At 38.3% G+C, this 11,970-nt stretch overlaps 1 protein-coding gene and 1 long non-coding RNA gene across 2 annotated transcripts; both read left to right on the top strand.

Moving 5' to 3' along the window:
• Positions 1-279: 279 nt before the first annotated feature.
• On the top strand, positions 280-1,493 carry LOC104231056 (uncharacterized). Its single transcript, XR_712006.2, has 2 exons — positions 280-858; positions 1,123-1,493. It is a non-coding gene; the product is annotated as an uncharacterized lncRNA (long non-coding RNA).
• An 8,131-nt stretch (positions 1,494-9,624) lies between these two features.
• LOC138877967 (uncharacterized) lies at positions 9,625-10,843 on the top strand. The gene is made up of 3 exons (XM_070157616.1): positions 9,625-9,817; positions 9,931-10,445; positions 10,700-10,843. Exons 1-3 carry the CDS (start codon positions 9,625-9,627, stop codon positions 10,841-10,843), a joined length of 852 nt encoding a protein of 283 aa, XP_070013717.1.
• Positions 10,844-11,970: the final 1,127 nt, after the last annotated feature.

Here is an 11,970-nt window from a genome sequence, read left to right as displayed (position 1 = left end):
TGCATTAGTCTTTTTTTTTTCATCCGGTGTTTGGTACTTGTATTGAGGTACGACTAAATCAGAATTCGCGCTAAAAAATCTTGCATGGGAGGTAAAGCGTTTCTTAAGAAAAGCAATTTCATCCTCCGAATTTGAATTTAAGATATTTATTTAAGAATTAAAGAGTACTTATTACTCTACTCTACCACAGGCCTTATTGGTCATGCACTGGTCCGTCATATCAACCCCACAGGCCACAACCATTGTCTTCATATATCCCCACTTCTCCATCAACTTATTGTATTTCTACATTTTGATACATTGAAGTTAAGTGCCTTCTCGAAAATGGGGGCTCCTCCAAATTCTCAATTCATTTTGTGCAGTTTCAATTTGCTTCTTCTCCTTTCACTCAATGTCCAAATTATTCAAGCTATGTCAACAATCACAGCAATGGCCAAAGACCAAATAGCTTGCAATATGTGCGCCGAATGTGAAAACCCATGTCAGCCTATTTTGTCTCCACCACCACCGTCACCTCCACTTCCATGCCCTCCTCCACCGTCACCTCCACTTCCATGCCCTCCTCCACCGTCACCGCCGCCCCCGGAACTGCCTCCCCCACCTCCACCGTCTCCTCCCCCACCCTCATCACCAGTCAATAATTGTCCACCGCCTCCCTTACCACCCCGTTCTTGCCCGGAAGACTGCTCTCTGCAGCCTCTAACACCGCCTTATAATAATCCTTCCATCTACCCGTATTTCACACCACCTTCAACTATTTCTAGCAAATCCGTTCATTTCAAGAATCATCCCTTCGTTACTTGTCTCATTCTTGCCGTTGCATGCCTTTCACTTTCCCTATAGACCTTAAAATTACAGGTCTAATTTAGCCTAAAGCACTATTTAATATGGTGTCATATTGTTATTATGGTGTCATATTGTTCATTTTAGCTAAATCAACACAATTTTTCCTTAAAATGTTTTAACATCATTAGGAAAATCTTTATGTTTTATGTAACGTGTTTTTCTTATTGAAGTTTGAGTGGGACTTTGTTCGTACCCAAATTTCAGAATTAACTGTTGTATAACATCAGTGTTTGTTTACTTCATTGTTTTATCCAAATAAAATATACTACGTTTCAGGTTTAGACAATGCGCAGGCTGCAAGAAGAAACTAAGGCCAATTAATTAGAGATAGAGAGGAGCAACAACAAATGGTGAAAAATAAAGATGGTGTGTCAAATTGCCATACACAAAGAATGTGGATTCGGAGGAAATCTCATATGCTTCTAAAAGGACAGTTAGGAATAGTCTTCTTTTGCACTTTAGGTTGCGGAATAAAGAGGCTCAAGTACTTACTATTTGAAGAATCACACGCTTAGTTCTAGCTACATCATTGCTGATATTACTAATATTTCGTATTGGATAAATGTATTCATCCTATTCTATGGTGTAATTTCGAATTTATTAGTCTCTGTGCACATTATTGATAATTCATGGTCAGTTCTTTACCATAGTTTTTGACACTATGAAAAAGGTGGAGATTGTGCTTTCCAATGGTATCCTTGGTACAACAACAACATTTTAGGGCCTCCAGAATAAGGAAAAAGTGACAAATGATAATTAATATGATACAAATGATATATGTTACCATATTTTCTTTTTTGTTCCTTTTTAATTCCTCCTTTAATACTCCTAGGAATTAGGAATTAATTCCTCTGTCACAATTAAATAAACTTAATTGGACGTTGTTGTTACTAAAATAAACAGTTCGAATAGATTATTGATTTTGGTAATAACAGTAATTCAAAACAATGATTTTAAAATATGAAAAAGTAAAATTGTTAGTAGTTGATACGGGTCGAAGCAAATTTGAAATAACATGGGCTAATATTAGTATTTGATATTTTGAATCGTTGGAGAAAGAAAAATGTCAACTGAAAATATAATGTAATTGTTGGATTATATTTCGCAGCGGAAGCAATTTCAGTATCATATTCACATGTAAATTAAATAATTAGCACATATGGAGATTATACGAGTTACCTCTTGAAGCGTGAACAAATCAGATTAATCTCGGTCTCCAGTTCCAGAGTAGCAAGACCGTAACCTAAGCAAAACGTCTCACAGTCTTTTACTGTGTTACCCAAATAATATTCGGAAAGAGAGAGAATTTCGGGTGAGCGAAATTCCAAGGAAAACGAGTGAAAAAAACGGCTAGCCCTATATGAGATATATATAGCCACGTTTTTTAGGGTAAAACCCTTTTCCAAAACCTGTTAGGTTTTCTTTTCCCAAAAGGAAAAGTTTCCTTTATTTCCTATTATTTAAGCACAGTAAGGATCACAGAATTTAATTAACAAGGCTCCCTATTATGGAATTAATTTCGAATTTCGAAATTAATTTCTATCATAATAAAATACGAATTATTCCACTAAAAATTCGTAATTGCACTCCTTAATTCAATTTAAAATTTTTTCATAAAACCTTATTTAGCTTCCCATGTTAAGATTCAGATACTAATCAATCAAATTATATTACTAACAATTTAATTTACTGATTACTTCCTTTAGACTTTCGCTTAATTTTTATGTGTTGGATACAAAATCTATCGGCCGTGTTTACACATGAAAACTTATAAGCTTTCATAAAGGAGTATCATCAATCTCTTGAGTCGAGACATGGATTCTATCAACTAATTATATATTACTTCGCCAATGTATATCATTATCGTCTAATTTACCAGGCTTAACCCATGAAAGAATCTCGCCTTTTAACAAATCAAAACAATAAATGACACACACAACTAATAATAATTATATCAAGATTAAGAGTATAAGTACATTGAATGGACTTGAGAAATTATTTTATTAAGTCAGTATAAAGTACTTGTCTATACTTTATCCGTCCAATACATACGAAATGTACTAGCACAAGAAGTCGGAATTAAACCATTTTCATAATCAAGTTTAACTATATTTGATCTTGTGTTACAACCATTCTGATGGTTTGTCCAATTCCATCATTAGATTGTGAACATAAACTTTATGACTTATAAGAACCGATGATTTAATCTTCCGTGTATAAGCTAAACTCTATACACTAAATCATTTACTATATAAGCAAAGGACACACAGATAAATATATGATCTATTTAAAATAAAATTTTATTAAATTAAATAAATAAAAAAATAATTATTCCATAAAAAATATTATAACAATACTCATGGTTTATAGTATATCCTGAAACTAATTAGGAAAAAAGAAGAGATCTTAATCACTACACAGTGCAGGACAAAAGAATTCCATTTATAGTTGTTGATTAACCCTTGACCATTTCATTAAATGTATGACGAATTATTAAATGGAAAATAGAGGAGTATATTTTAAAGCAAAAGAGAAAGAAAAACGACAGAAACCATATTCCAGACTTCCAGTTGTCTCTTTATTCTTATTCGCTATTCGTGGCAGTCAGCCTGAGAATCTTGATAAAAAGGTACTTACTTTGATGAATTAGTGCACATAATTTTTTTTCTTTTTCTTTCTCGAAAACAAATCACAAGTAATGCTGTTATCTTTCTTCTCTTTCATTCTTATATATTTCTCTTTATGATCCGTTGTAATTCAACGGGCCGTTCGTTTGGGTGGACTAGGACTTTCTTGGGGCATTTGTATGGGTCAAAATCTGACCATAAGATGATTGTCCTTAAAAGGAATGATAGGAGTCGACCACGTCGCAGTCGTATCTACGAGACATAACAGCCGCGACCACCTCAGCTACTGTCGAGATCGAGCCGTCAAAAGACCTGCACGACAATGCATACGTCGTACTACCCGGGCAAGTAAGAAAGGATATAGTCATGAGAGGGTCCGCTGGGTAAAAACCGTTGGATAAATAGGAAGGTTGATAATATATATATATATATATATATATATATATATATATATATATATATATATATATATGAAAGAAGAAGGCAAGAGGGCGGGGATCGGATTCCATAAAGGAGAAGAGCATTGTATCAAAAATGAGAACAAGAGGAGATCACCAACAACAAACCCCAACCCATATTTGGCTACAACTTTTTATAATCATTATTATTGAATCAATAAAGATAGATCTCTTAGTTATCAACAACTTTTCCTCTTTTCCTTCCGTGCTCTTGCAAGTATGGTGCAAGCATGTCAAATATGTAAGTTTATCATTTACATTTGATGTTTGTTAATCATCTTAAGAAACATTATACAAGTTTGGTCTTCTTCGATTTTTGTACTCAATATGTTTGGATCTAGAGTTAATTATGTTTGGCTAAGATTTACCCTCCATCTCTTTATTAATTAGTTTAACTAAAAGGTTTAATACTTTTTTGGTCAAACAATTTGGCGCCGTCTGTGGAGATTTCTTAGCCAAATTCTTTAGTTTTCTTTAGATCTAGAACCAGCAAAGTATTACTTCCAGGCTGCTTCAACCTCACTATCTTGGTGACAACACCAACTAAAAAATGGTAAATAAGTTTTTGAAATAACCTTGTCAATCTAGGTCATATCCCTACACAAAATAAAAATTATGACCGATGTCTATACGAGACCCATGCCCCACCCGTAACAGTGGGTTTAGCAAGTCATTTGCGCGAGTGAAATAGAACCACAGTCACTATGTGCTTGGCATGACCGCGATCCCATGCGATGTATTCACCCTGTATACCAACCTGTACTTCCGCCCCTTGGGAAGGGATGATAACCTACTGCATGACCCTTTGGAAGATCGGGCATATCCCGCGTTATTTTTGTAGCACGCACGCTGGATGATTTATAAATAAAGCATGACATGTTTCCCTTATTGTTTACGCATATCAGACTGGGACTCGACCTCGTTGTCCCAATGGGTAAGGTAAGCCCAACTCACGAGAATTCTAGACGCACTTAAATGGCAAAGCTGAAACGTGGCTACGAAATCAAAAACCACTGTTCGAGTACTAGGCGGAGCAAGTAACCCTACAACACCGCTCCTCCTTTCACCTGCTTGCTAGGTTGAGGTAACAGACAATTTCATTTGGATTTATCTTCATTCTTTTGATTGGTTTGAAACAGAAACGCGGGCACTCGCATAAGTATGCGAGTGAGGGACCAACACCGCCAAAACACCCCAGGAAATGGTTCCGCAACATGCCATCTCGCAACTAATGATCAAGCAAAACCCTCTAAGCTGCAGCATATCACAAATAACAGAAATGGCTCAGTACAGATCAACTATCGAAAAACACTCTCCAATAAAGCAAAATTAAGCAAACTGGGACTCACCCAGGAAACGTACAACATTCTCCAATGAAAGCAAATTAAGCACACCGGGACTCGCCCAGGAAATGCTCAGTATTCTCCAGTAAAGACAAAACCGAGCACACCGAGGCTCACTCCAACGCACACATGAGCAGTATGGCGACATGTAATGTTCCCCCAAAAAAAGAATAATAATAATGATACAACGGGTTACTATTTCGACCTTGCTCGAAATAACACCCCTACGGCCATCGGCCTTCGCCAAAAGAGAATTTCGACCTCGCTCGAATTATAACGGGTTACTATTTCGATCTTGCTCGAAATAACACCCCTACGGCCAACGGCTATCCTCAAAAGAGAATTTCGACCTCGCTCGAATTATATCGGGTTACTATTTCAACCTCGCTCGAAATAACATCCCTACGGCTATCGGCCTTCGCCACAAGAGAATTTCGACCTCTCTCAAATTATAACGGGTTACTATTTCAATCTTGCTCGAAATAACACCCCTACGGCCAACAGCCATTACCAAAAGAGAATTTCGACCTCACTCGAATTATAACGGGTTACTATTTTGACCTCGCTCGAAATAACACCCCTACGGTCATCGGCCTTCGCCAAAAGAAAATTTCGACTTCGCTCGAATTATAACGGGTTACTATTTAGATCTTGCTCGGAATAACACCCCTACGGCCAACGGCCATCGCCAAAAGAGAATTTCGATCTCGCTCGAATTATAACGGGTTACTATTTCGATCTTGCTCAAAATAACACCCCTACGGCCAATGGCCAACGGCCATCGCCAAACAAAAAGTTCGACTTCGCTCAAATTATAACAGGTTATAACTCCGACCTTGCTTGAATAAACACCTTTACAGCCACCAACAGTCGTCAAATAAAAAAAAGTTTGAACTCGTTCAAATTTAAGCCAGAAATTAACTTCGCCCAAAACGGTGATTCTAAGTTCGAATTCGTTCAAATTTAAGTCAGAAATTGACTTCGCCCAAAATGGCGACTCCAAGTTCGAACTCGTCCAAATATAAGTCAGAGCTTGACTTTGCCCAAGATGGCGAATCTCAATTAGACCTCTTTTGAATTGAGGCTGAATTCGCCCGAACTGACGAGCCAAAAGTCAATCTCGCCAGAATTGGCAAATCCAAAATGACTTCATTTGGACTCATACGATGGGATCCTACCCAATCAGCTCAAGGTCGATTTCCCAACTAAAAATATCAGGGACTCCTCACAAAGAAATTCGAAGGTCTACGCCAAAAAGAGAAATATAACAAAGGGGAGGGATAGAAAAAGAAAATAAAATGGTACGCAAACAAAGGCAAAGCAACTGTTTTATTTAAATACACGTGCGCAACAGCCGCACCTTACAAAAGACCAAAACAGGCCCCCAAAATAAAAAGAAACAACAAAACAAACAAAAAAATTATAAAAGTTGCAACAACTTTTCACTCGGCGTCATTGATGTGCCGTAGAATTTCGGCATAATCGATACCAATTGCTTAGATTTTCACTTGTCTTTTAATGCATCTTTAGTTAATTCTGATCAAGTTTGGTTCTTTTGTAGTGCATGAGCTTGAAGACCCGAAAACATGGAAAAGAAGTCAAAAAGTCACAAAAAGAGGGATATGCTACAAGTATGCGGCCGCATAATTCACATACGGACCGCATAACTGACATGGTGATTGCAAACAGGGACAGACTTTTGGCCAAATGAAGAAGAAAATATGCGGTCAATTATGCGGTCGCATAACACCTATGTGAGCCACATAATGGTCTCATAACTCCAGTAGAAGAAAGTTCTCAACATGTTATGCGATGGAATATGCGGTCGCATAACACATATGCGGACCGCACAATTGTTATGCGACTGAAGCAAGAACTGGAACTCAGCAAGTCTGCGATGCAATGAAGAATGCAGACCGCATAACTGGTCTACGGCCATTATGCGATCGCATAAGCTAACTGGAGGGGCATTTTTGTCCGATTTTGACTACAATTTTTGGTCCACTATAAAGAAAATAACTAGGGGTTTTGTGGGTCATTCAAGTCTGAAACAAGGTCCTACTTAGAGAGCATTGAATACTCCATTTATTTGGAAGGTTGTGAAGAAGGATGTAATGTTAATAGGTGTTTAACATTGAATATATATAATGGTTAGTTGATATTTATTCAATTCTTGTTCTTTATTTATGGTTGGTGGTTACAAACATTAATCTATTCCATTTTACTCTTTCTTTACTTGAAAAAGTGAGTTAGGGTTTGGTAGAATTGAATATCAAGAACTTAAGACTTTAAATCTTTTTTAATAGAACCGCTTAGGAATAAATGGGTTCTACTTGGTATAAATTGGTTGTTCTTAAATTGCAACTCTTTTGTATTTGGAAAAATCATAAAGGGAAAATACTACTCAATTATTGGAAAATATTGGGTAGTCATTTAGAAATCATTGAATATCAAAGGACCTTCCATTAGAAATATATCATATTAACACTGATAGCATTACATTCCATTGATGGGGACACAACTTTAGTTTCCTTAATCAAATAATTTACATTCTCAAAATTACAATTAGTTACCTCTTTAATTCACAATCATATCATTCTCTTGTTACGTTAACGGAATAGAATTGCGACCTAAGTCAAGTTCCACACTACTAAAGTAACCTTTTCACACCATATTCCCTGTGGGATTCGACCCCAACATTGTTGGGTTATTATATTTGACACCGACCGCCTTACACTATTTAATTAAAGTATAATTTGAGCGTATCAAATTTTGGCGCCGTTATCAGGGAATACGGTTTTGGAATTACTAATTAGTGTGCGCTTTACTTTATGTCTTCTTCTATTCCATCACACTTTGCTTGTTTTGCTTGGTATAGATAGGAAAACATGGCTGAATATAAGGAAGAAATGGAAGAAAATCCTTTTGCGGACATAGATAAGTACATTGAGTATACAAATGCTATTGTACCTCCGATAGTTGGCGCTGCTACTTTCAAGGTGGAACATGGTTTAATCCTAATGCTCAAAGCGGAGGGGTTTTTCAGGAATTCCACTGATGATGATCCGACACAACATCTTGGAAAATTCTTGGGTGTGTGTGCGATGCACAAGCAGAACAACGGATGATGCCCTAAGGTTGAGGGTGTTCAAGTACTCACTAGCTGGGGAAGCAAGGAAATGGCTTCAAAATATGCCACCAAATTCCATTCATTCTTGGACTGAACTTGTCCGAGCATTCTTAGCTAAATGGTTCCCGCAAAGCAAGAAATCTGAGCTCCCTGATAAAATTTTCTTTTTCAAGAAACTACCTGGAGAGCATCTACATGAGGCATGGGAGCAATTCAAGTTATATTTGGTGAGGTCGCATAATTATGGTTTTCCGTAGTCTATCTTGTTGGAGAAATTCTACATGAGTTTAGATGCTATGAACCAATCTATAGCCAAGAATGCAGCTGATGGATCTTTTATGGATAAGACTTTTGCAAGGATCACACAAATCCTTGACAAAATGGCAAAACATAACCAAGCATGGCACTCATAGGACACCACAGGTGGAATTACATATGATACTCCCTCGTTGACCAACATGATTAAGGAGAACCAAGAAAGAGATCAAGTAATTGCAGGGCTTGCCACCATTGTCAATGTGTTGACAAAAATGTTCATTCAAAGCCAAACGAAGAAGGTAAATGTGGTGGAAGATGTGCAACCCTCATCAAATGAAGATTATGAGGAAGCAAACTATGTCAACAACTCTCAAGGAGGCTATCAAAGGCAACAATACCAAGGTTAAGGACAACAAAATCAATGGAGGCCTAACCAGCAAGGGCAAGACAACCAACAGTGGCGAAATGACCAAGGTAGCTCAAACCAAGGGAATTGGAATAACAACAACTTCTTAAATCGGAGTTCAAACCCTTATGTTCCACCTAAGGGGCAATATTCAAATCAAGGTTCCTCAAGTGATTCCAAGTTGGAAAGCATGCTTGAACGGGTATTGCAAAATCAAGAAAGGTCCGACACTTTTATAAGGAATATGACCAAGATTGTTGGTTCCAATACCGAATCCATTCAAAAATTGGAGATGCAAATGAGAGATCTCTCTAAGGAACAAAATCCAAAGCAAAAAGGGACACTTCCAAATGACATAATTGCAAACCCAAAGGGTAGTGGGAGTGGTTCAACTTCTGATATCATGGCAATTACTACTCGGAGTGGGAAGGTACTACAAGGAGAGAGTGAACAAGTGGTTGAAGTAGAAGAGTCCGAATAAGTGGTTGAGGCACAAGTTGAAGAGCCAATTGTTGTTGAAGCTAAAAAGGTTCCGGAAGAGTTGAAAGTTCAAGAAATGAATCGAGAAGAGGTAAAGGAAAAGGTAAAAGAGACATCAAAAACTCTACCACCTATTCCTAGACCTCCTCCTCCTTTCCCTCAAAGACGTGCTAGGAAGGTTGATGATAACAAACTCGAAAAGTTCTATGACATTCTCAAGCAGTTATCGGTGAATATCCCATTTGTGGAAGCATTTCAAGAGATGCCAGGTTTTGCTAAGTAGTTGAAAGACTTGATCACCAAGAAGAAAACCACCAAGAATGAAGTGGTAAATGTGACTCACCAGGTTAGTTCCATCATTGCAACAACCACCGTTCAAAAGAAAGAAGACTCAGGGCTTTCACCATTCCATGCACTATTGGGGCGCGTGATTTTGCAAGAGCTCTTTATGATAATGGGGCTAGCATCAACTTAATGCCTCTTGCTATTTACAAGCAATCGGGGTTAGGTATGTCGATACCTACAAGTATGAGGTTGCAAATGTTCGATCGTTCCATAAAGAGACCGGTGGGAATTGTCGATGATGTGCTTGTGAAAGTGGGAGAGTTCCATTTGCCCGCCGATTTCGTATTCCTTGATTGTGTAGTTGATAAAGAGATCCCTATCATCTTGGGGAGAGCATTTCTTGCCACAGGAAGAGCATTGATGGATTCGGAACGGAATGAGATCAAGTTCCGTATGAATGATGAAGAGGTCACATTCCAAGCAAGAAAGGGTATGAAACTTCCACATGAATATGAAAGCATCTCGGTGATTGATGTTGTTGATGAGGTGGAAGATGCAGTTGAAATGAAGATGGAAGAACAATGCCTCGGTGAGGTGTTGGCGGCTATTTTGGTAAATTTCGAAGGCGAAGATATGGAGGGGTACATGGAATCAGTAAATACATTGGAAGGGCTTGGGTCCTACACTTATGCTCCAAAGAAACTCTCTCTCGACTTGGAGAATAAAGTCACTCCTCTCGCAAAGCCTTCAATTATTGAGCTGCGCAACTAGAGCTCAAACCACTTCCACCGCACTTGAGGTATAAATTTCTTGGCTCAAATGACACTCTACCGGTAATCGTTTCTTCTTTGTTGAAAGATGTGCAGGTAGAACAATTATTGAATGTCTTGAAGAAGCAGAGGCAAGCTATTGGGTGGACAATTGTGGACATCCAAGGGATTCTCATCGAAATTTGCGAACACAAGATCCAATTGGAGAATGAGAGTAAACCAAGTGTGGAGCATCAATGAAGGTTAAACCCTTCCATGCAGGAGGTGGTAAAGAAAGAAATCATCAAGTGGTTGGATATCGGGGTAGTCTACCCTATTGCCGATAGTTCTTGGGTGAGTCCGGTGCAATCTATGCCGAAAAAAGGAGGCATGACCGTGATTGAAAATGATAAAATTGAGCTCATCCCAACAAGATTAGTGACCGGATTGAGGGTTTGTATGGATTACCGAAAGCTAAACAATGCTACGAGCAAGGACCATTTCCCTATGCCTTTTATTAATCAAATGCTTGATCGGCTAGCGTGAATGTCATTCTACTGCTTCTTGGATGGATACTCCGGCTACAACCAAATCAATATTTCATTGGAAGATCAGGAAAAGACAACATTCACTTGTCTAGCCGGATGCCATTTGGGCTATGCAACGTTCCGGCTACATTCCAAAGGTGCATAATGTCAATCTTCTTAGACATGGTGGAAGATTTCTAGAGGTATTCATGGACAATTTCTCTGTCGTGGGTAATTCTTTTGAGCATTTTCTAGACAACCTTAGACAAGTGCTTAAGAGATGTGAAGAAACAAACCTTGTGCTAAATTGGGAGAAATGCCACTTCATGGTAGACGAGGGCATTGTTTAGGGCCACAAAATTTCCAAACAAGGCATAGAAGTTGACCGGGCAAAGATCGAGATCATTTCCAAGCTTCCTCCACCTACTTCAGTTAAAGGTGTCCCAAGTTTTTTGGGGCATGCCGGCTTGAATAGGCATTTCATCAAGGACTTCTCCAAAATTGCAAATACCATGTGCAAACTCCTTGAGAAAGATGCAAATTTTGTATTTGATGAGAATTGCCTCAAAGCCTTTGAGGAATTGAAAGAAAAGCTCACCACGACACCTATTATTGTCACCCCCGATTGGTCTCTTCAATTCGAACTCATGTGTGACGCTAGTGGTGTAGCTATTGGGGTGGTGCTTGGACAACATCATAACAAGATTCTTCACCCTGTCTATTATGCAAGCAAGACACTCAATGGCACTCAAATGAATTATACTGTGACAGAGTAGGAACTTCTTGCATTGTCTATGCTTTTGAGAAATTTCGGGCTTATTTGTTGGGGCCAAAGTGATAGTATACACCGACCATGCTTCT

The sequence above is a fragment of the Nicotiana sylvestris genome, chromosome 9 (assembly GCF_000393655.2).
Source record: "Nicotiana sylvestris chromosome 9, ASM39365v2, whole genome shotgun sequence".
Classification (NCBI taxonomy): Eukaryota; Viridiplantae; Streptophyta; class Magnoliopsida; order Solanales; family Solanaceae; genus Nicotiana; species Nicotiana sylvestris.
This window is presented reverse-complemented; position numbering and strand designations above follow the sequence as displayed.

Bases quoted from the DNA above. Each gene is read 5' to 3' on its own strand.
- LOC138877967 (XM_070157616.1), top strand. From the start codon at position 9,625: ATGAATCGAGAAGAGGTAAAGGAAAAGGTAAAAGAGACATCAAAAACT. The intron at 9,818-9,930 runs GTTTTGCTAAGT...ACCGTTCAAAAG, and splicing joins AGCATTTCAAGAGATGCCAG to AAAGAAGACTCAGGGCTTTC. The intron at 10,446-10,699 runs GTAAATTTCGAA...AAAGATGTGCAG, and splicing joins AGGTGTTGGCGGCTATTTTG to GTAGAACAATTATTGAATGT.